Source organism: Siniperca chuatsi, linkage group LG3 (genome assembly GCF_020085105.1).
Source record: "Siniperca chuatsi isolate FFG_IHB_CAS linkage group LG3, ASM2008510v1, whole genome shotgun sequence".
Lineage (NCBI taxonomy): Eukaryota > Metazoa > Chordata > Actinopteri > Centrarchiformes > Sinipercidae > Siniperca > Siniperca chuatsi.
The window spans coordinates 312,959-337,993 of NC_058044.1; the positions used below are offsets into that span (position 1 = coordinate 312,959).

Here is a 25,035-nt window from a genome sequence, read left to right on the forward strand (position 1 = left end):
CCGGCTGCAGGGCCTTTTCCTACCGCCCCCCTTCCTCTGGAATCACCTCCCTGCTGACATCAGACAGTCTGACTCTGTTGAGGTCTTTAAATCCAAACCTGAAACTCATCTTTTCGCCTGAACCTTCAGTTAGCTACTTATTCTTGATTACCTTGCACCTGTTACCTTCTGGGGGATCAGTCTCAATGAATCTGTTAAGCCGAGTACTTCTAGTCCAGGTTTGTCCTGCAGATGAGAAAACTGTAAACTCTCTGAAAACCACTGCATCTCTGCGACCCTGTGTCTGTCTGTGTAGTTCTTCCTCCTCCTCCTCCTCCTCCTCACTCAGGCTTCTGTGTGCTGGACCGTCAGCAGTCCTGGGGCCTCTCTCTCCAGATGTTTTGGATCTGGATCTTCGTCCTCCAGGAGATTCAGCCTCTCCTCGCGTCTCTCTCTCTCTGTGTGTGAACGGCGAGCTTGAGTTTTGCCTCTTGTGTGTTTGTGCGGTCTGTCCTCCTCCAGGTCTCCGTGGTGGAGGAGACGTCACGTGACTCAGGTCTGTCTGGTAGCACCTGAAGTTGCCCGACGTCCTCCAGGATCCACATTCTGTCATCCTGAGTGTCCTCACTGTAACTTTATTACGTTAGCTATTACGCTATTCTGTCCACACGACATCTACTTCCTGTCTGTCCGTCCTGGAGAGGGATCCCTCTTCCTGAGCTTTCTAACATTTGTTCCCTGTTAAAGGTTTTTTGGGGAGTTTTTCCTTATCGAGGGTCTGAGGACAGAGGGGGTCGTAAAGCTGTGATCTGTGATATTGGGCTATATAAGTAACAGTGACTACACGTCCACACAGACACACTGCGGATTAGTCAAAACTTGAACAGAATCTTTACTAGTAGTCTTCTCATTAATCACGATATTACTATTAAATAGGAACACATTTTTACAGTAGTAGTTATTATAACTATTATTAATAAGAAACAAAAATTAAGGGATGAATAAATATAGTTATGAAAAAGCACATGACGTCATCACGTGATACATTCACACATACATACGTAAAGTACTTGAGTAAATGTACTTCGTTACTTTCCACCATAAAAATCTACAACAATTCTGAGAATCAGATTTTGTGAGGAACAATAAAGATCGCCAAATACTACTAATAATATTGATAATTAGCAGTAGTACTACTGGTAGTAGTAGCCTATTGGGGTGTTGTAAATAAATATCAATAAATAATATATATATTTATTTAGATATATTATTCATTTATCAATGAATTCCGATGAGCCGACAGCAGCCGAGCGGCTCCGATGAGCCGACAGCAGCCGAGCGGCTCCGATGACGACTCAGAGTGGCTCCCTCCTCCTCATCCTCTTCCTCCTCCTCAGCATCCATTCCCGGTCAGAGGACCTGAGGATGAGTCCGCTGCCCGCCGCTTTGTGACGGAGGAACCGCAGCAGAACGAGCCGAACCCCGGAAGCCTCCTCAGCCCGCGGTGAGTCTCATCGATCTGTTATTGGCTCTTATCGGTTTGTAACTGACTGTTATCGACGAATCAGGGCTATGATCGATCCGCTGGCCGTGGCGGTCTTTCTGCAGCTTCCCTCATACAGAAACCGATCAGCGACCTGTCATCCGGTCCCGGCGATGACGTCATCAGCGGTCAGACGTAGGCTACAGACCCTGATCGATTGATCAGCTGATCGATAGATCCATAGTGTCAGCAAGTGTATGAACAGGCCTGAACACACACACACGCACGCACGCGCGCGCGCGCGCTCTACAAGAAGCAGTCTGGGTGCATTACGTCATGCAGTCAATTCTGCACAGTGTGTGTGTGTGTGTGTGTGTGTGTGTGTGTGTGTTATGGACATGTCATCCGGTTACCTGTGTGAGGGGGCGGAGCTTGTATCAGTTGTATCAGTGACATCAGACCACCTGTAAAATATTACATCATTACTTGCCAAATCAATAAATGTACATACAAATGTAACATGTGATGTAATAACATGTGAATCCCTTCTGAATGTGAGCTGATCACGTGACTGAGTTGCTCGGTCGCCCATTTCCCATCATTCCCTTTGGCAATTAAATGAACAGTAACTAATAATCAGATTGTATAAAGTGATTGATTACTTTGCACTGCTGGTGCGACTGCCTGCTCCAGATGTCAACGTTCAAACACGGAAATAGATTTCAGTCCTGGTTGATTTGGTGACACTTGTGGTTACCGTGGTGACAGCAGTGTTTGATCAGCTGCTTTGTCAGAAATACAGCAGAGGAGCAGCAGGAGGGAACTACAGAGCGCAGAGACACTGAACGGCAGGAAAACAGCAGAATGGGGTTTGAGCTCATGATTAGAACAGGGTGAGCAGGTAGAAAATCCACCTGTAAGGGCACCGCGGGTAGTTCAAGGGACCTGGGAGGTTAGAGCATTCAAAACACAACGGGCCGCTTTGGAAAGCTGAGTGACACTGATCAGCAGCTCGTAGATAAGACTGCACCTCTGAATCAGCAGCTTCGCACATTCAGACGAACGTTACATTTATTTTCATTGGAATTATTTGATTGTATTTGAAATGTGTTGTTTTAAATGTGTCCTATAAATAACCTGACGGGACAAATACGTGAAACAAACATGAGCAGCTTCAATAGTCCTCACAGGGGCCCCTGAGCGCAGGGTGGAGGTCTGCAGAGAGCCTGTAGAGTCCCCACAAAGACAGCAGGATCAGGTGGTGTGTGTGTGTTTCTCTGTGTGTCTGAGCGTGCTCACAGCGTGGCGGAGACTGGTTTCCATGGTTACCATTCGTTAGGCAGCTGAGCTCCACAACGAAGTGAAACGAAGAGACATGAAGTGCGTTTCACATTATCGACAATCTGTACATGTATTATTATTATTATTAATATTGTCCTTATTGTTATGATTAGAAACAGCGCCCCCTACAGGCTGCAGACTTCATGAGAACATGTGCAGTTTGTCCTGAAGGGGGCGCCAGAGGAAAGATCTCTGAGTCAGTAACATCTACAGGGTTCATCCTCTGCGGAGCAGGAAGCAGATCAGACCGCCGGGCTCGTCCGAGGTGCGGCTGCAGAATCCATCAGTGGCGACCGACGCGAGACTGGAGAACATTGGGCTCGTGTTGTTCACTCTGTTAAACATCTGGTGCGGTTGATAATAATAATGATAATAATAATAAAGGTTATTTATGTCGCACTGATCAAAACGAGCAGTTACAAAGGATGCACACATTTTCGCTCTGGACCGCTTCACTTTCAGAGTCGTAGCATTTTTAAATGACAGCGCCTTCACATACGTGTTCTATGTATCTAGAATTATTCAATAAATATGAGTTCTAGTCTTTCAACGAGTCTCTCCTCAGTTATAACAGTGGCGGCAAAAACGAATGAAAAGTTATGATGATCTATTGTTAGTTTATTGTCCATCTTCATGGAAACGTAGGGGGATCTGTTCTGCTTCAGTATATACAGGATTTCTTCAGCCATAATTATCTGAACGTGGTCTGCAAACTACAGGCAGCCTCCAGGTGGATCCTAATCTGACTGCAGCTTCCTGTCGCCGCCCCCTGCTGCACAGTTCATCTCCAACGAGCCCGATGTCTCAGACAGCACGTCTGTTTCCGTCCTCCTGTTTGGGAGGAAGCAGAGAGAATAACTGCTGACGTCACGAAGCCTGAAGAGCTGAGAGCGTCAGCTGTGTGGAGCGATGAGGAGGCTGGAGCCTTCCTCACACGAACACATGAAGCTAACAGAAGCGTCATGTTTCCATCATGTTACTGACGTCGTCTCGCTGCGTCCTCTTCTTCTGCGATGCTTTAACGGCGTTAACGGCTGGAGGATCAGCTCCACCAGCTGTTCACCTCCATCAGCCAATGAGCTCGTGTTCTCGCAGCAGCAGCGGGTGGAGACGAGCAGCGGGCGGAGACGAGCAGCGGGCGGAGACGAGCAGCGGGCGGAGACGAGCAGCGACTCACGTTTTATTTGAGTGAGTTTCTGGAAATTCATGAGCTTCATTTGGATGAAAACTTGGCTACCGTTGGTGTTAATTGTGCTTCCCCTGAGTTCCGTTGGGGATAATTAAGTACCTTCTATCTATCTAAGCTAACAAGTATAAGCTGCACCACCAGCATCACCTTTTATTAATAGGGTTTTATTACTGTCAAAGACTCCGACTGCTGGACAAACTGTGTAACTGCATGTTGACACTTCTGGGGTTTAATTCTGCTGTCTGTCCTGCAGTCGAGTCGTCTGAATACCAAATGACACTTTACACATCCACGAAGCCACGAAGGTCCACAAAGATCTGCGTGATGTAAGTTTGATGTCCTCGAGGATCCGTACAACATCCCAAATGTCCCCGTGGACAGAAGCTGTTTACAACTGTTTAGAAGGCGTCATACAGACAGCACACTGTTCTCACTGCTGTCTGCGTCTGTTGGATTATATCAGAGCCTCAACAGCTGCAGAGCTGGGATGATGGTGTTGAACATCGAGCAGAAGTCGACCAACAGGATCCTTGCGTTTGTCCCTGGGGAGTCGAAGTGTTGCAGGATGTCCTTCAGGTGGGTCAACACCAGTCTTTCAAAGGACATCATGACCACAGACGTCACGGCGACGGGCCTGTGATAGAGGGTTTCTTGGGGATGATACTGAGCGTTTGAAGCAGGAGTACTCTTCACACAGCTCCAGTGATCTGTTGAAGATCTGTGTGAAGGGGGGGGGGCAGCTGGTCAGCACAGACTTTCAGGCAGGAAGGGGACACGCCGTCTGGTCCTGGTGCCTTCCTGATCTTCTGCCTCTGAAAGAGCCGACACACATCCTCTTCATAGATCCTGAGTGCAGGTGGGGGCTCAGTGGGGATGGGTGGCGGGTTACAGGGGGTGCAGATGGATGTTTAATGTCTGAGACGCAGCGGGTGAGGGGTGTGAATGGTGTCTTATCAAACCTGCAGTAAAACACATTGAGGTCGTCAGCCAGTTGATGGGTCATTACAGGGTGGGGGGGTGGTCTCCTGCTGGTCTCCTCCTCTGAGTCTGTGTGCTGTTTTGGGTTCACTCGTGTAACGTGACACTTTGAGGAATGTGGAGATTTGAAGTCCCCCCCCTTCTCTGTCTCTCTCCCCAGGTCAGCCATGCCGTTGGTGAAGCGGATTATTGAACCCAGATATTTGTGTCGCGGCGCTCTGCCTGATGGGGTCGCCAGTGAGCTGGAGTGCGTCACCAACAGCACCCTGGCTGCTGTCATCAAACAGCTCGGAGGACTCAGTGAGTGCTGATGGTTAATAATGTAACTCTGGTTCTATGACTACAGGAGAATCTCACCTCACATCAGCCCTTAAAGCGATTCTGTAATGATAAGCTGGGCAGACACTGTACGTTTTTTATTAATCTGGTTTATTGTGTTAACTCACACTTCATGTTATAATCCGTCTTTCTGCCTGACCAAAACATAGGAGTTCTCTGCCCACGCTGTACAGATTAATCGACCGGTCACGATGTGATAATCACACCAAACAGAACGGTTTGGTACATTTCAAGTAAATTTTCAAGTCAAGTCAATTTTAATTATTTAGCCCAATATCACAAATCATACATTTGCCTCAGGGGGCTTTAGATTGTACAGCATACTACACCCTCTGTCCTTAGACCCTCGATACAGATGAGGAAAAACTCCCCCAAAAAACCCTTTAACAGGGAAATCATTTCGATAAAGTTTATTCAAACAAGATGACCATGTCTTCAACAGTGTTGACAAAAAGAAAGAAAGGCAGCGTCACTTGTTGGAATTCTACTATGAACAGAAAGTAAGAAGAAAAAATGACAAATATGGAGCTGGAGCTCGAAGATGTGGTCAATCTGTTCTGCAGCAAAGTTTCAGTTTTATTTTTATCAGTCTCGGTCAAGTCTACAGTAGCCACAACATTTAAAATACTAAAATTAAAACAAGCTCACTACAATTAAGACCAGATCTTTTGACAGCAGCCATGTGGGAAATCTGATCTCAGAACCGCTCAAACTGCAAACAGCCGACCAAAATTTCGGACCTGCCAGAAATCCATCCTCTTTGATGGTTTAGGCAATTAGTCAGGCATTGCGACACCCCTTCAAACTAAATGTCAAATGACAACCAATCTGGCAGAAATGCGGTCCGATTGTAAAATTAGTTATGGGTAAACAATTCCTTAATCCTTACGGTCTTCCCAGCATTTCTGCAATGTAAAAAGCTGTAGAGTGTATTGTTGATAACATGAGGTTTGTCTGTCTATTGCTGATGATGTGCAGGTCGTTATGCAGAGGACATCTTTGGTGAGCTGTTCACAGAGGCCAACAGTTTCTACCTGAGGATGAACAGCCTGCAGGAGAGAGTGGACCTGCTGGCAGTGAAGGTCACACAGCTGGACTCCACCGTGGAGGAAGGTGGATAATAAACACTGCTGCTGTCAGATCATTAGTCAATGTAACAGTACAACACAGTAACACAGTAACCACATCCAAACACCCACACTGGTGCTTTTGGATGATTCATTCCACACATCCATCCTTCTTCAGGTTCAGCTCCCTTTTCACCATGACACTTGACCACACCACTGCATGGTCCAATCTCATGCTCCATTTTACCCTCATTCATGAACAACATCTCAAGATATTTGAATTATTTTCTTGGTTCAACAACTTACCCCCAACCTGAAGGGACCAATCCACCTCTTTCCTGCAGGGTACTTTATGGCCTCATACTTGAAGGTGCTGATTCTTATCCTAATTGCTTTTACGTCAGCTCCAAACCTCCCCAGTACACCCTGGGGGACACAGTCATAAGCCTTCTCACAGTTCATAGAACGCATGTAAACTGGTTGACCAAACTCCCATGACCCCTCCACTATCCTTGCATGCCTAAAGAGGTGGTCCACTGTTCGATGACCAGGACAGAATTCACATCACTCCCTCTGAATCAGACGTGCTGCAGTCCGAATTGTCTTTTCAGCAACCTGGCATAACCTTTCCCATGGAGACTGAGCAGTTTGATACCCCAATAGTTGTGGCACACAGTTCGGCCTTCTTTATTAAAATTGGAAAACACCAACCCCGGTCTGCCAGTCCACAGGCAGAGTTCTCGTCCTCCACGAGACACTGAAGAGGCATGTCAACCAAGACAGCCCAACAATATCCAGAGCCTGAATTAGGCCTTTGCGGAGTCCAACCCTGTTTCCTCTACAAAGGCTGTTGGGTGCAGGAGTTCCTCAAAGTGTTCCTTTGACCACCGACAACATTCCCAGTGAAGGTCAGCAGTTCTCCTCGCCTGTAGAGAGCCTTGTGTCAAGCAGGGAAACATGGAACATGAGGGAATAGGACCGAATCACAGCCTAGGAGGCAGAGCAGGTGCAGTTCAAAGATTTAATGATAAACACAAAAGGCTTACATGGGTAACAGGTAGTCAGTGGTCAAAACCAGGGGAGCAGTCCAACAGGCAAACATAAATCCAAAGAACAGGCAAAAATAATCCAAAAAACCGAAAGGCAGGCAGGAAGTCCAGAAACCAAGAAAGTAAATTCACAAGACACAAAGCACAAGGCACACAGGGTAAGGGCTGGAACGCTTGACACTGATTAAGACAAAGACTATCTGACAAAGAACAAAGGAAGCACATAGACTTAAATACACTTAGGTGAGGAAGACAACGAGACACAGGTGAAAACAATCAGGGCGGAGCAAACAATCAAACTGGTGGGAAAGGCAACCAAAGTCAGGAAGCAAAACTACCAGACACAGGAAGGAGATTCTTTCAAAATAAAACAGAAAATAACATACATAAACCCTCAAACCATGACACCTTGACCTTGCAGTCAAAGGAGTTTGGGTATGTCTGTTCAATGAGACCTGATCCAACTGACATCCAGATGGTGATCAGTAGAGCTTGGTAGTGTATATTTCCTTACCCTTATGCCTGTCCTTGCAAGTGGTCAACCTGCATGGTGCTGGCTCTGTGTTGTTATTTTTGGGCAGCCAAAGGAGGTGGAGGTGAGTGACACTTTCCTGTCTTTGACAATCAGTAAGGGTCGTACTCAGGGTCGTAACATTTTACAAACCTGAGGTCACCAAACTGCACACTGTCTTTATCTCCATTGCAACTAGAGGTTCTGTACGTGAAAAGAGCAGAATCAGTGACATGAACCACAAATCATGCACATTTAATATTACTGCCAAATCGTAGAAATGGTTTCAGTCATAGTCATCTGGACACTGAGTTACCACTAGACAACAACAGATACTCAGGTAGACTCCTCCCTGAGGGCAGGGCCTAAGCAACACAGAGTAGCTTAAATTTCTGAGTTCTCAGACCATTTTCACAATTGAGAATGACTTCCGGATGGGAGGCGAAACATCTTGATTCTGAAAACTGTGTCCAGATGACTACGACTGAAACCTTTTCTACAATGGAACACTCCTGGACGAATGAGGGACTTCACCGTCTTATTACTGCCAAATATTTTATGCTTGTAGAAAATGTAAACTGTTTAAAATAGATAAATATCAAAACAACCACTAGCTGGATAAGAATTCTACTAGTACTACTAGTCCTTCTGTGTATTAACAGTACTGATTGTGGTGTAGTGTCTCTGCAGGATATCAACATGAGGAAGGCCTTCAGGAGCAGTACCATCCAGGACCAGCAGGTGGTGTCACGGAACTCTATCCTCAACCCAGTGCTAGAAATGTACCAACGCTGCGACAAACCACCACCCCTCAACATCCTGACACCTTACAGGTCAGTTTGAACCCCACCCTCAACATCCCGATGCGTTACAGGTCAGTTTAACCCCACCCTCAACATCCTGACTCCCTACAGGTCAGTTTAAACACCATCCCATGTTAACTGGCACATACAGTTAACATTAGGAGGAGTAGGAGGCCAGCATGCAGCTTAGGTCTCTTTAGTGAAAGTGAGTTACAAGTCTTATTTTTACGATACACTTCTTGGATCCTTGTCGTTTTACCTACATGTTTAAACCAGGAAAAAAAAATGTATTCATCGGACTCCTGGATCTGAGTGAATCGAGCAATACTTGACTGGACTTCCTCGACTGTTGCTAGCTTAGCTCAGGTTTGTTTTTAGCCAAGTGGCTAGGCTAGCCGTTCACTTTTTTACTAGATTTTACTTGGATGTTATTCTGACATGCCGCTACTTACCTCTCCGCCGGGGTGTGTGAGCTGTCTCTGTCTCAGTCATAAAGTCACTGAACTCGAACAAAGAATATCCACCCTTTACCGGATCAAAGAAGACAAACAGCTCCTCGACTCTACTATGGGGCCGGCTAAAGGTTCCGCAACTAGAGGGGAACTCGATGCTACTGTGCCATGGTCAGTACCGGCTCTGTCCCAGGCTGGAGATCCCTGGAGCATGTTGGGTGTTAGTCTGAAGGCTCCGGTTAGCACTACCCCCCCAGCAAATGGAGCCCTGGACCACCGTCGGTAGGAACAAGCATGGGAAAAAGAGTCCCTGTGCAATCTTGCCCTCCCGTGTCATCCATTTGGCAAACAAATTTAGCTTTCTGGATAAACAGGATTTTCCTCCACTCCGGTCTTCCTCATCTATGTGCACCACAGGGAAATCAGGTGGACTGGCTCCCTGAAGGAAGTCTGCCTCCACCCCAGCGGTCACTTCCGATCCGTGAAGGAGCCCCAAGGTGATGGCTATTACGCTGCCTCCTGCGCCAAATTGCATCTCTCCATCCTCACCCCTGCTGGCCCGTGACATAGCAGTTGTTTCCAGCTCAGCTCCCACGCCATCCCACATCATGACTGTGATCATAGGAGACTCCATAGTCTGGAATGTCAAGATGAAAACTTACTGTTTTCCGGGTGCGAGAGTCCAGGAAATAACCAGCAAAATCCCAGAGATTTTACAGGACCATCCAAAGATGGAGATGCTTGTAATTCATGTAGACATAAAAAAACAACAGCCTGAACTGCTTAAACTGGACTTCATCTATTTGTTGACGGTCCTGCAGACACAGAAGTGTCATGCCTACGTCTCTAGCCCAATACCTGCTCTTGGCCGAGGGGTGAGTTGGTCATTAGCTTGCAGCAATTACAATATGACTTTTTTTTTTGACAATTTTAACTTGTTGTGGGAGCGAAGACAGTTATACTGAGAGGGATGGCCTTCACCCAAATTGAGCTGGCTCTCGCATGTTAATGGCAAACCTATCGTACTATTTGCGGCACTCTCATGCTCCACTGCTCCCTGGCCGTTCATATGGGACTTTCGGTCAAGCAACGCTCTCACAGGTGACCAATCCGGTAGTATCTGAGGTCCTCCGGGTCCGAGCCTATGTCAGATCAGTCAGTTCCACTTATTTAATTCCTGCATATAGAAGGCACGGACCACATATTTTAGCTCCCCCCCAATACTGATTTCAGTTGCTCATTTGCAAAGAGTTTTTATATTTTTAATGAATTTTATCATTTTAACCCCAGTAATGTGTTACTGTATACTAATGGGTTTGGACCTTGCACATAATCAATGCCCATAAAGGGCTTGAGATTGTGCACTTAAATACCAGGAGCCTTTTACAAAAGATGGATACCTTAAGAATTTGAGTCAGTAACTCAGACCCACTATTGTAATTTCTGAATCCTGGTTAAATAGCAATGTTTCTGACTCAGATATTAATATTTATGGTTACGACGCTTTTAGAGCGGACAGAATTAAATGAGGTTGTGGTGTGGCTATTTATGCTAGAAACAATTTAAGTACATCTGTAAAAGTCTCCACCTCTGCCCCAGGTCAGTTTGAGCTATTAACCATTATCGTTAAACTGGGTCATCAAGCCTGTCCTCTGGTTATTGTGGGCATATACCGTCCACCCTCCACTAGTCCTGATGCACTAAATAGTTTATCAGAGCTTTTTATTGCTCTGATCATTTCTGACGCTGTCATTTTAGGAGATTTTAACCTAGATTAGATGTCTCATGCAGCTGTTGACACTGAAGATATGTGTACTGAGTTAAATCTTACCCAAATGATTATAGAACCCACACGACCTAATATGAAAATTTTCATCCTTACTAATAGGCCACATCATTATGTGCATAGCTGTGTGTTCCCAATAGACTTTAGTGATCACTGCCTAGTGGGCTGTATTACAGACAGTAGAATGAAAAGAAAAGTATGTTTGTGAGAGGTCTTTTTAAACAATTTGATGAACAAGCATTTTTACATGACTTATATGTCAGCAACCTCTCTTCTATAGATCTCATCCCAGATGCTGAAGAGGCACTGCAATGCTTTCCGTCTGTTTTTAACTCCTTAGCAAATAAATATGCCCCAGTTAAGAGATTTAGGATTAAAAATAGATGTAACCCTTGGTTTAATCATGAATTATGTGAGGTTATTTTACAAAGAAACAAAGCTTGGGTACTAGCTAGATCCACTGGTAATGATGTGGTCTGGCAAACTTTCAGATGTCTTAGAAATACATGTACTTACATGGTGAAAAAGGCTAAATCTACCTACTATTTGAAGAATCTGTCTGACTATGGTAACAACTCAAAAAATCTCTTAAAGGCATTACTTCATCCACCCTCCCTCAACACATTATACTGGAGTCTGAAGTTATGAATGATAAAAAGGAGATTTGTAATGATTTTAATGATCATTTTATCAAATCATTATTTCCAAGAAAAGTTTCTTTCTCATTAAGACCAATTAACCGTTTTGAAGTTCTCCATGATTTGTGTAATTCCAAGTGCTCTTTGGGCTCAGACCAGACCGCTACCCCTTAAAGATTTCTGCCCCCATCATTTCTGAGCCTTTGACACACATTTTTAATTTAACGCTCTTCTCTGGTTCAATTCCAAAAGTCTGGAAATCAGTCTTACTGACTCTGCTACATAAAGGAGGAGATACAAATGATCTGAATAACTATAGAGCTATCTCCAAACTCCCATGTCTAGCAAAATTGTTGTAATCTTTTGTAAATGAACAGCTCTGTAGTTTTGTGTCTGCAAATGCTATTTTAAGTCCCTATCAATCCGGGTTTAGAGCTGGCTATAGCACCATTACAGCAGTGACTGTTGTTGTAAATGACATTTGTTTGTTTATGCCTCGATAGTAGGAAACATTGTGTAGCTTTGTTTATTGATTTAAGGCTTTTGACACTGTTAATCACAGACTACTTCTGGATAAATTGGCCTTGCTGGGTTTTGAGGAAGCATCCTTTAAATGGTTTCTTGACTTGGTCTCTAACACAGTTCACAAATGCTACAGGATTGAATTCAGAGGTTTGGGGATTAAAAAATGGTGTGCCACAAGGTTAAATTTTAGGCCCATTGTTGTTTACTTTGTATATTAATGATATATGTGCCTCAGTAGACAACTGTAAAGCACATTTTTATGCAGATGATATAATTCTTTATGCTTCTGTGCCATCTATGGAACAAGTGGTGTCAAGTCTTCAGTGTGCATTTGACTCTGCAGAAATCCTTGAAAAATCTTGGATTGGTTTGAAATGAGTGTGATCATTATGCTTACAGTATTCGTTCCCTAACTGGGGCCCAAATTGAATCTGTCTCACAGATTACAAATACTTGGGCATTTAGCTAGATGATAAGCTTTCATTTAAAACACACATGCTTGAGCTCACACAGAAGGTGAGAACTAAACTGGGTGCACTGTACAGGATCTGGTCATGTTTCTCTTTAGAAAACAGAGTGACAATTGTTCAATCTATTATAATGTCAGTCTTAGATTGTAGTTATGTGGTATAAATCCACCCAGCCCTAACCACACTGAAATTACTTGATGATATGGTTGTTGTCCAGTTTTCCTGCTTTGGTTGATTTGTAGACGTGGTTCTTATTTATTGTTTTTATTTGAACTTTTCTACATTATATTGTTGCTGTATATCCTTCTTGCCAGACATGTCTGCTAGTCATTTGTTTTATTTGACTTTTTTTGTCATCCTGACTCCCTACAGGTCAGTTTAAATCCAGATACAGGTGCCGATGTCTGGATGTCAAAGCAGTTTAGTGTACTTGTGTTTTACTGGCTGCAACTACAAATCCATGAAACTCAGGTCCTGTATTTCTGAAAGCAACAGTTTAACTATAATAGATAATAAATAAATAAAAACTGTGTGTGCAGGGATGATAAGAAGGACGGTCTGAAGTTCTACACCGACCCGTCTTACTTCTTCAGCCTGTGGAAGGAAAAGATGCTGCAGGCTACCGAGAACAAACGCAAAGAGAAGAGACGACAGAAGGTTCATCCATTTGTCTGTCTGTCTGTCTGTCTGTCCATAGTCTCTACATCACATCCTACATTTCTGAAAACAGCAATGTGGTAAAGTAAATTTTCTATATCCAGGAACAGAAGCATGTGGAGGAGTCTTCAGGACGAGAGGTGAAGAAGGTGAATTTTTCATTCTCTGATTTTTGTTCCTCAAAATATGATGATTATACTGTACATTCATCATCTTGCAGAAAGATCATCTCTCACTTTATGTTTTTGGTCAAAGTTACATTATTGTCATCAGGTAAAGTACAAAGCCCTGAAAAGGTTGCGGTGTGGTATTTTTTTAAACTACTTTGGTTTCACAATAAGCTTTACATTCCTTCTGATCAATATTTCTGGAGGTGGCGCACTGCAACAGCAAGTGACTGTGACCAGTCATGTGACTTTTAGATCACCAGAGATACTGAATATAAAAAACAACCTTTTAAAATATTTTTTGCAAAAAACAATATTTCCTCTCAGTGGATACAGAAATTTACCAGTCTTTGTGACTTTCTTGGGCTACTTGGGGAACTAATGTAGCTGCAGCGCTAACTGCTAACATGCTAGCTAGCTGGGACATGCTAGTGTTAGTCAGCACACAATCAGGTCACAATAGCTCTGAGTCAGTAACATGACACTAAGTCTCCACAGTTTATACAGCTGTATCAGTATGATGTCTTCCTGTCTCCTGACTGTGTGTAAACCAGGTCTCTGTTGTGGAGCAGGTTCTACTCTGACAGAGGAGCTTCAATAAAACTGGACGGTGACACACAGCTAATTAGCCACAATAGCTTCCTCCATTTTGGCTCGGGCCACTCTGGCTACTAGTTACAGCACCGGCGATACTAACATTGTTAGTGTCATAAAGTTAGACACTCCAACCAGGATGTGAGCCTCGTTTTTCTATTATATAAGATAGATGTGTTACCGTGACAACACATGAGTTCATTAACAGCTTCACCACAGTGCTCAGATAATCACTGCACCTGCTCAACCTACACATGTAGTTAGTGTTACATACATTAAAAAAGGTGTCACAGCCTCGGCCACCATAACAGACAACCGCAGCAATCACAACCGTAACTCAATAATCAGTCATAGCACAGTGTTGCCAACTAAGTTGCCTCCACTGGTTATCTTAACATTAGCTGTGGCTGAGTTACCTACCGTGAATGTAACATAACCAGCCACAGTTCAGAAGATCAGAAGGAATGCAAAAAGTATCTGGAGGAAACGAAAGATTAGTTCAGGAAAATATTCCCACTGCGACCTCTCAGGGGCTTTGTGGTGAAGCAGGAACTGTTTAGAAAACTCTACCTGATGGTGTGTTTAAGGAGACATGAGAGTTGGCTGCCAAAGAGAAACCTAAATATGAACAAAATTCACATGATCCTTTTTACATTTTGTTTAATCTTAGTCTTGTGGGTTTAATATTCTGTAACAAAACTCAGACACCCGAGCCTTCCTGAACCCGCCATCCAGAACTGTTTTTAACTGTTTAACTGTAACGTTCTTCTCCCTGTGAAGGTCAGGAAAGCTCGTAACAGACGGCAGGAGTGGAACCTGATGGCATACGACAAGGAGCTCCGCCCAGATGCTCGAGTGACACCGTCACCTTACCACACCTCTGACGGCTCAATGTCACCTGACAGGTACACACACCTATATTCCTGTTTGACCCCTTTCAGTGTAAAAGCATGCAGAGGGAAGTAAACAGTCTCCTCATTGACTCAGGGAAGTTTATTTTTACACTGTAAAAACTGCTCAGTACATTTCTTGGTCGCAATTGTCACAAAAAACAATAAAAACAACAACAACAAATTCAAGCTTAGTATCTGCCTGTAAAATCCAGTATCGGTCGGACTATAATAACGACTCGGTGTCAACACCCCCTACCCCTCCAGGTCAGGGATGTCAGACGACCCCTCCTTCCCCACCAGCCCCCACCACCATGACGCCCATGGGCATGATGGGAAGGATCATGTCACCGTGGCAACCGGTCAGACTCAGTCGTTGGACCGCGCACTCAGACCCGCCTCTGCGTCCTCTGCGGTTGCCACTGCAACTGCCCGGCAGCACTCGCTGGGCCGCAACCAGCCGCATCACCACCACCCGCCGCTCACTGGCTCGGCCAATCAGAACGGAGCACGGACCAACGCCACCAAGGAGGCCAAGTACACGCTCACGCACACTCACACACACACAGAGATCACAGTTCCCTTGTCTGACTCATGTTTGACCTTTGACTTCCATCTCTCTTCAGTGACCATCAGATCCCTCCAGCCCCCCCACCGCCACCCCCTCTCATGCCGTCAGCGGGACAGATGGCGTTCTCAAACAGCTCCACCCACACTGCCGCCATGGCAACACCGCTGCACCCTGCAGCCGCTCCTGGCAACCAAGGTAAAGGACATTTTGGTGTTTTAAATTCTTTTTTGTAACAATATTTATTTGTCACTTGTGATATGATGTTTCTGTCATGTGTGTTTCCTGCTTTTCTAGGTGGTGCTGCCGTCTTCTCTCGCCCTTACAGCCCGTCCCCTCCCCCGCCTCCCCCGGCTAACTACGTCCCCTCCCCCTCCCGGCCTGGAGGCCAGGCTCCACCCTCGGCTGCTGCGCCCCCGTTGCCCCCGGTGATAGATGGCAGGAAGCCTCCCGGTGGACCAAATGTGCCCATGAACGACGCCCGCAGCGACCTGCTGGCTGCCATACGCAGAGGTCAGCTGTTATACTGTTAACATACTGTGTTTCTGTAGTTTATAGCGTTACATACAGTCTCTGGGGGTCATCCAGAACTCATAGAACCAATTCAATTCAATTCAAATAATATTTATATAGAGCCAATTCATAACAGCAGTTATCTCATTGCACTTTTCCTATAGAGCAGGTCTAGACCGTACTCTTTATAATATTATTTACAGAGACCCAACAAATCCCACCACGAGCAAGCATTTGGCGACAGTGGCAAGGAAAAACTTCCTTTAAGAGGCAGAAACCTCGAGCAGAACCAGACTCAATGGTGGGCGGCCATCTGCCGCTGCCGTGTTAAAGAGAGGTAGAGGTTTAGAGAGAGAGAGGTTTTGGGGTAGAGGGAGGCACAATGCAAATACCACCTAGAATTTTAAAAAAATAGTAGAAATGTAATTGTAGCGTTAATATTAATAAATTAATAATAATAGGAATAGCAGCTATAGGAAAAATAATATCAGTATTAGTAACAGAGCCAATAACAACAACTGTAGCAGCAGTTGTCGAGCAGGAACACGGGGGCAGCAGGTGGCCCACAACCACAGATCCAGACTCTGCAGGAACACGGGGGCAGCAGGCGGCCCACAACCACAGATCCAGACTCTGCAGCTCCGGAGGCAGAAATACCTGCTGAAAGCGACAGAAGGAGAGAGGAGAGAGACGAGAAAGCACAGAACTACGGGAGAGAGAAGATGTCGAGTTAGTAACATGCAGTAATGAGATAAAAATGCATACAGATGGAGAGGGAGAGGAGGAGAGAGGAAAGAGGTGCATCATGGGAAGTCTCCCGGCAGTCTAGGCCTATAGCAGCATAACTAAGGGATGGTTCAGGACTCACCCAAGCCAGCCCTAACTATAAGCTTTATCACAGAGGAAAGTCTTAAGGCTACTCTTAAATGTGGAGAGGGTGTCTGCCTCCCGAACCCAAACTGGGACCTGGTTCCACAGGAGAGGAGCTTGATAACTGGATTCTCTGGCTCCCGGTCTACTTTTGGAGACTCGAGGAACCACAAGTAACCCTGCATCCTGGGAGCTCAGTGTTCTAGTCGGGTAATAAGGTATTATGAGCTCTTTAAGATACGATGGTGCCTGACCATTAAGAGCTTTGTAGGTGAGGAGAAGGATTTTAAACTCTATTCTGGATTTTACAGGGAGCCAGTGCAGAGAAGCTAATATTAAAGAAATATGATCTCTTTTCCTAGTTTTTGTCAGTACACGTGCCGCAGCGATCTGGATCAACTGGAGAGTCTTAAGGGACTTATTCGGGCAGCCTGATAATAAGGAATTGCAGTAGTCAAACCTAGAAGTAACAAATGCATGCACTAGTTTTTCGGCATCATTTTGAGACAGGATGTGCCTGATTTTTGCAACGTTACGTAGGTGAAAGAAGGCAGTCCTTGAAGTTTGTTTCATGTGGGAGTTAAAGGATAAATCCTGATCAAAGATAACTCCGAGGTTCCTTACGGTGCTGCTGGAGGCCAGGGCAATGCCATCTAGAGTAACTCTATCTTTAGATAACTTGTCTGGGAGGTGTTTGGGGCCAAGTACAATAACTTCAGTTTTGTCTGAGTTTAACATCAGAAAATTGCAGGTCATCCAGGTCTTTATGTCCTTAAGGTATGCCTGAAGTTTAGTTAACTGGTTAGTTTCATCTGGCTTGATCGATAGATATAATTGGGTATCAACTGCATAACAATTAAAGTTTATGGAGTGTTTCCTAATAATATTGCCTAGAGGAAGCATATATAAGGTGAATAGAATCGGTCCAAGCACAGAACCTTGTGGAACTCCGTGACTAACTTTGGCGTGCACGGAGGACTCACCGTTAACATGTACAAACTGAGATCGATCTGATAGATAGGATTTAAACCAGTTTAGTGCGGTTCCTTTAGTGCCAATAAAGTATTTCTGATTCTGATTACATGTTCCAGTCTCGACGCATCACTAAGATCTAACAAGACAAGTACAGAGACAAGTCCATTGTCTGATGCAATTAAAAGGTGGCCTCTAGTGACATACTGTCTCGGGAGGCCATCAAGAACTCATAGAACCAGAGTACCATACTGTTTCTGGAGGTTATGTAGAATTGAGATAGCCAAAGTTACATAAGCTGTCTCTCAAGTCACGGGCCGCAACCTTCGAAGGCTGCATTTGAAGACCGAATGCGTCACATCGGCGTGAATAGGCTGTCCCATTTCGAAGGCTCGTTCAAATGTGGCCGAGAAATGCGGCCTTCTTTTCCTGAATTTGGATGATCCAACAGGTGGATACCGGTGGACTTTCCTAAAAGAAAATGGCATCAAACGTTCAGTTAACACCAGCGGCGGATGAGGATTACACTTCTAAATGTAAGTATTGGGTTTCAACTCACTCGAATAGCTAACGATACAAATGTTAAAAAATCAAGGGGCCTAAAACCTCAGATTTTTGTTAAAATAATAGGCTAAGTTAAGTGACATCAGTGATGCTAGTGAGCTAGCTACTTGGAGCCGCTGTACTTACTGCATTTGGGCTGCCTGCATCCAACCTAAGTTACAGCCTTTGAAAGTATTACTATTACTTTAATTAAGTAATTATTACCTATTTTGTGTCTGTCCTGCTGTGTCAACTTTTCCAATCTTCCGAAGTGTTCATCCCTGTGTTAACATGACTGATAAGTGTTTCCCTTTTCTCTTGTTTCTCTCTGATTAGGACAATTCTGGAGAAAATGGGCCTGCTGGAGAAGGTGACTCCCCTACAAGCTAAAAAATAAATTCCATTTTGAAATGGAAATTATATTTGTTTTAATCATGCACATTAGTAAACACACTTTTGCTGAACATTGTTTTGCTGCTGCTGTTGTTGTTGTTGTTATCTGCTAGGATTGCAAGTGTCCAGGGTCAGGAGAGGGCGTGAGTGGGAACCCCACTGCTGTAACTTGGCCATGGTGTGTCCTCATGGATGAGGTGTTGAAAAAGAGGCATTCCACCAACCCCCCTGTCCTAATTGCCTCCATTGCTTGAGGGCACATCAGGGCCAAGTAGAGCAGTGGGTAACCAGGATGCAGAGAGGCAGAGGAGAGGAGAGCACAGGAGAGCAAAGAGAGGATGGATAGGCTGTTCTCTCTTCTCGAGAGATTGGTTGAAAAATAAATAATAAATGAATTAATTCAAATAAAGGAAATTGTTAAATACCTTGTTTATTTTATTTACAGTGGTCTTTAAAACTATTTACAACATAAAGTACATACATAATTGGAATAACGGTGTCTGCAGGTCCTCAAAAAGTTTAATTAATTAAAAACTTATAATTCAATTGCATAGAAAATGTATTAATCTGTATTTTTGTTCAGCGGAGCAGGGAGTCCCTGGTGATGCTGCCGGACCTGGATGAGCAGCCACAATAAAGACCCTGGTGTCTTCTGTCAGTGGGACACCATCTGGGGTGGTCTCCAGAGTGCGTTTGGGGATCCATCTCTCCACTGTCCACCGCATCGTCCATCGACTGGGTTTGCAGGGCTGAGTCAATCGAAGCCTTATCACTAAAAAGTTTTCAGAAAGAGGCAAGAATAAAAGACAGTGCATACAAGATACTACTTCACAACCATTTTTGACAAAATAAATCTCACTATAAAATATTTCAACAGGCAAAATTGTTCTACAAAACATTTTAAATAAATAGGAATCATGGCTTGACAATTCTTTTACTTGCCTGCTAAAAATAGTCGTGGTCAGGGGGTACCTCCTCCAGGGCAGACACCTCTGCGAACAGCTGGTCCCGCCAGAAAGCACCACTGACTGTCTCCAAATCTTTCTCCCCCTCATCCTCTGCCACACTCTCCCACACCTTGTAGTGGGCTCTTGTAGGGAGTGATGAGGACGAATGGGTGTTGGAGGCACGGTACCCTGAGGATAAAGTGCCCTGGAGGAGGGTAGAGTGAACTCCTGCACAGTGGGCTGTAGCGGAGCACTCGAGTCATGGACTGACCCAGGTGAGCCCACGTAGGTGTCAATGAAGTGGTCCTGATGGTCACAAACAGCCTGCAGGATGATTGAAGGGAACAGTTTCCTGTTCCTGTAGCACTGACCATCAGGGACGCTCTGTGGCTTCATGCAGAAATGGTTGCTGTCGATTGGTCTAGCTGCTTTCAAAAAGGCTCTGTGTCTTGCTAGCCGTGCAATCCCACGGGATACAGCCTCCAGCTCGTCCGGGGTCTTCGGTACGTGGATGGCGAACGGCCACCACCTCCTCAGTGACTCTGTGGACAATGCGGTGGACAGTGGAACGAGGCATTGCAAACACTCTGGAGACCACCCTGTATGATGCCCCACTTGCCAGCCAGAAGAGAAACACCAGGGTCTCAATTGTGGCACCCCATCCGTGTCTCCGTTCCTGGTTGAGAAGGTCCAGCAGCACTGCCAGGGCCTCCCTGCTCAGCCAAGAATCAGGCCGTGTGTCCTGCTGGTTAAAAAAACCTGTCCAGGACAGGAACACTCAGGTTTATCTTGCAGTACAGGGGTCTGGGCTGGTTTAGGGAAAGAAGAAAAAGAAACAATATAAACAATAGCTAGATATTAAGTGTGGAGAGCATAGATAGATAAGGCTTAAAGGTAGATAAGGCTTATCTATCTTATGTTTGTTGATTAATGACAGTTATTTTATATATTAAACTAAGGTTAGGGTTATTTTAAATATGAAATTATATTGTCAAAGTTAAATGAAATTAGCCATATAAACTATGTTAACTGTTGTTAACTAGCTACTGTTAACATTTAAGGCTTAAGTAGGCCTATAGTACTGGAGTAGATGTAACCTTACTTAGGCCTTGTTCAGACTGCCAGCCCAAATCCGCTTTGTGGCACATCCAGATTGTATCCAGATCTATTTTAGAAAATGAAACATTTGCAAATCAGATCCAAGCCACATTTGGAGGCGGTTTGAAATGCGATTCCAATCAGATTTCTACAGATGCGGCTCAGTCCGGACGCTCAAATCGGATTTCAAAGTGTGTTTTGCGTCACTCGCAAAGCGACACACAAGAACGACGTCAAATCCAGAGGAGGCATCATTCCTGCCTTCTGCACGCGACTTGACAGCATGATTGTTTCAAAGCGAGATGATGGATCTCCATTTTTCATGCTTCCGCATTGGAAAGCCGCGTCACTAGCGCACATAGTTACTGACACCTACGTCGTTACCACAGCAACCCATGCAGACAGGTTAGTGATCACTTGCAAATAACAGTGGACAGTCTGTCTTAAAGATCTGATTTGAGAAACAAATGTGATTTGCCTGCAGTCTGAACAAAGCCTATGTTACTTTCCACCACTGTTTACCTGTCCATGGTCCTCTATCAGCCTGAGATATATCACGCAGCGGCGCCGGCGGTGAAGCATCTCCATTTCCTCTATTAAAATGTAAAACAATAATATCAAAATGTCTGGCTCCATTTCTACTTATTTCTAGCTATGTGCCGATTGTCAACTGCAGCTGTCAAGGTTGCTAGGTGACAGGAGTGGCGCTTCGTGACACAAGGGTAAATAGTAAGTCCTCCATAGACCAGACTGTCTCATTTAAGAGACAACGCTCTGTTCGGCCTTTCGCAGTCTGTGAAGGTGACGCCTTCGAAGACCGCGTCCTTCGAAGGATGCGGCCCCTGAATTGAGACACAGCTATACTGTCCTATAGTCTGATATGTCTTTGAGGTTCTGGTTTCTCCTGGTCTGCAGGGATCCAGCTGAGGAAGGTTCAAGAGCAGCGTGAGCAGGAGGAGGCCAAGAAACGAGAGCCCACAGGAAATGATGTCGCCACCATCCTGTCACGACGCATCGCTGTAGAGTATAGCGAATCAGAGGAGGAGTCCGAACCCGAGGACCAGGAGTGGTCCGACTGAGGAGAGGAGGAAGCTCAGAGTCTAATGCTTCAACATCAACATCAAGACAGACCCCAGATCAGTCCTGACAGTCGAAACCTAAAACTAACAGGAAATAGAACAACAATAAAATCACTGGAAAAAGTTTTAGAGGGACAGTAACCTGCTGGATAAAAACACAAGGCGTTCCCTCAGCTCAGTCTGGAAAAATATTTAGATAATGCAAAACTAGTTGATAATGTTACTTTAGTAAATATTATTAGTTAATTATTCTCATCACCAATTAATGTATTTATTATTTTCAACCTGCTAAAGGCGCAGCGTCCTACAGTCCAACATTTTAGTCCAGTTATCTTTACTGATCCTGTTCCAGGTAGTTAGTTAGACTTTATTGTTTTCACAGCACTGTACATCACAGGGAAGACACACATCACACACCAGTTACAGACAGAAATACATGAAGTACAGCACAACAGCACACAACAACGCGGTTAAAAACAACATGAATCCTTAGCGAGGCACCCTGTTTAGGGCTGCTATGGCTGCGGGTACCAGACTTTTGCCAAAGCGAGCCCTTCTGTACCTCAGGTACCTGTACCTGCGCCCAGAGGGCAGTACAGTGATCGAGCTGCTGTGTGATGTCCTGTGCTAGCTTGGATTTGTATGCGTGTGATGGCCTTACAGTTGAGCTGTGAGAGGTTGGGTGTGGAGAGACCTATAAGCAGTGTTGTTATGTGTGAGTTTGACCCGGTTTGTGACAGACAACATGTTGAAGGAACAGGTGCAGCAGTCGAGCGGGATGGGTTGAACAGTACTTTGGTACGACAGTTGGAGGAGATGGGGAGCGACAGAGTCCTCTGAGTTTACGGATGGCTGATAGTCTTCGATGGCTTTTGAACGTCTTTTGTATGCTGGTCGAGTTTATTGTCCAGTGTGAGTCCGACATATTTGAAGCTGTCAACCATTTCAGCTGTTTCGTTATTGATCAGGATGGGGTGCTGGAGTGACGGGGCACCTATTACTATTTCTGGTGTTTTCCTGACATTGAGATAAAGCTGGTTACGCTCACACCACAGTGCAACAGTGTTGGGATAGTCCAGAACAGAGCGGTTATCTGGTGGTGGGTGAGGGGCTGGTCATTGGTGTACAGCGAGTAAAGAAACAGGCTCAGCATACAACCCTGCAGTGCTCCGGTGTTGGTGGTGAGTGCAGGTGATGTTATTGTGGCTACCCAAGCAGCTTGCTGTCTGTCACTGAGGAAATTGTGCAGGAGATGGATCAGGTGGTGGGGGTGGGGGTGTTGAGTTGGTGTAGCTTCTGGATCATTAGAAGCCTTTGGATGGTATTGAAAGAAGAGCTGAAGTCCACAGAGAGGATCCTGGCGAAGGTGCTTGGGGAATGCAGGTGGTGGAGGAGGAGGTGCAGCAGGCAGGCCACAGGATCCTCTGTGCCCCTCTTGGACCTGTAGGCAGATTGGAGGGGGTCCAGTTGTTGGTTAACAATTGTCAGGATGGCGTGTAGCAGCAGCTTCTCCAGGCACTTCATTATTATGGATGTGAGAGCAACGGGGCGGTAATGATGAGTTCTGTGGATGGCTAAGCTGGTGCCATACATCCTCCTTTGAGAAGGGGGGCCGGCTCGTTGGGGTCCAGCGGAGGGAGGGCTCTCAGCTCTTTGACGTATTCGTCTGTGAAGTCCCGAGTGTCGAAGCGAGTGAAGAATGAGTTCAGTTTAGTGGTTAAAAGTTCTGTTGATGTTGATGGACTGTGTTTGGGTTCCCGTCCAGTCAGGGGTTTCACCATCTGGAAAGCTTGTTTAGTGTTCATGTTGCCAAATTCATGCTCCAGTTTGTCCTTAAATTTCAGTTTTGCTTTAAGTTTAAGGTTTTGAGCTCAAGCTCACCAGCCCAGAAAGCTTTATGCTTCTCTTTAACGCTCTGTTTTACTAGAGGAGTGATCCAGGGTTTGGAGTCGGGATATTTCTTTATTGTTTTGACTGGTATAGTGGTATTTATGTAGAAACTGAGTAGTCTGTAATGACAGTGACCCTGTTATTCAAGTCTCCGTCAAAGCTGTCCCAGTCAGTGCATGCCAGGGAGCCTTGGAGTTGTGTGATGGCGTCCTCTGACCATTGTGGGGCACTGAAGGATTGTGGCTTGTGACATTTAAGTTCTTTTTTGTACAGCGTAAGTAAACAGGTGATACTGTGGTCTGCGAGTCCGAGCAGTAGGTATAAACAGGCAGGAAATGCGTCGGTAAGGTTACCGTAGCACAAATCCAAGATGTTTTCCCTTCTGGTGAGAATGTCCACGCACTGTTGAAATGATGGCAGAACATTGTCCCGTCTGCAGCTGTTATAATCCCCCAAGATAAACACCGGAGCTCTGCAACACTTAGCCATTATAGCGTTAGCATCCTCGGGCAGCAAGCAGTAAACGCAGCTGACAACAACAGCAGGGAGATAATAGGTACACAGAGACACGGTCAGCCTCTCCAGGACAGGCATGCATACCTGGCGATGAAGAGGCAGACCCCACTGCCCCTCGTCTTCCCAGACTTCCTGCTCTGTCTGACCTGATGATGCTGAAGCTGTCCGGGCTGACCTCGGCATCGGAGACCGACCCATCCGGCCAGGTCTCGGGCAGGGCGATGATGCAGATGTCCCTTTCCAGTAAGTCCATTTTATTCCAGAGTGAGCGGACATTTGACAGGATGACGGAGGGGAGAGGTGGATTAAATGGACGCTTTCTTAATCTGCCTCGGATACCCCTCGCCTTCCTCGTCTTCCTCTTTTCCTCGGCCGAAGCTCCGATGGTCGGAACACAGCAGGCTTGGTGTTGCAAAGCAAGGAGGCCCGGTGTAAGGTATGATGGTGTTCGATCAGTCCAGGGTAACACAAACGACAGCGCACAGTGTGTGTTGTCGCAGCAGAGCATGCGCCCGACTTATTGACGCTTTCTGAACTCGAAGAGATTGTATATCACGCAAATCACAAATGTATTCATGTACCTACAGTACCTGCAGCTCAAGGAGGGCGCACAATGCTAATTTACATACGTATGTCTGGAACGCCAACTGAATGAGGGCACAAATCACAAATCTGAATTATTCTTACTCAAAAATTCTAGATTTAACAGACTAGATCGTCCTGAAAGT

At 45.3% G+C, this 25,035-nt stretch overlaps 1 protein-coding gene across 2 annotated transcripts; it reads left to right on the plus strand.

Annotated features, from left to right (window-relative positions):
* The first annotated feature begins 866 nt into the window (after positions 1-866).
* Positions 867-24,784, plus strand: LOC122872879 (wiskott-Aldrich syndrome protein family member 3-like). 2 transcript variants are annotated; one of them, XM_044188942.1, is made up of 12 exons: positions 867-1,483; positions 5,131-5,270; positions 6,288-6,422; positions 8,616-8,769; positions 13,150-13,267; positions 13,372-13,416; positions 14,809-14,933; positions 15,186-15,455; positions 15,545-15,684; positions 15,784-15,999; positions 18,293-18,377; positions 18,721-18,853. In XM_044188942.1, exons 1-11 carry the CDS (start codon positions 1,299-1,301, stop codon positions 18,358-18,360), a joined length of 1,596 nt encoding a protein of 531 aa, XP_044044877.1. In that variant the 5' UTR covers positions 867-1,298; the 3' UTR covers positions 18,361-18,377; positions 18,721-18,853. The 2 variants fall into 2 exon arrangements, with proteins under 2 accessions (XP_044044877.1, XP_044044876.1); XM_044188941.1 differs by lacking the exons at positions 18,293-18,377; positions 18,721-18,853 and adding an exon at positions 21,738-24,784 and having other exon boundaries at positions 873-1,483.
* Positions 24,785-25,035: the final 251 nt, after the last annotated feature.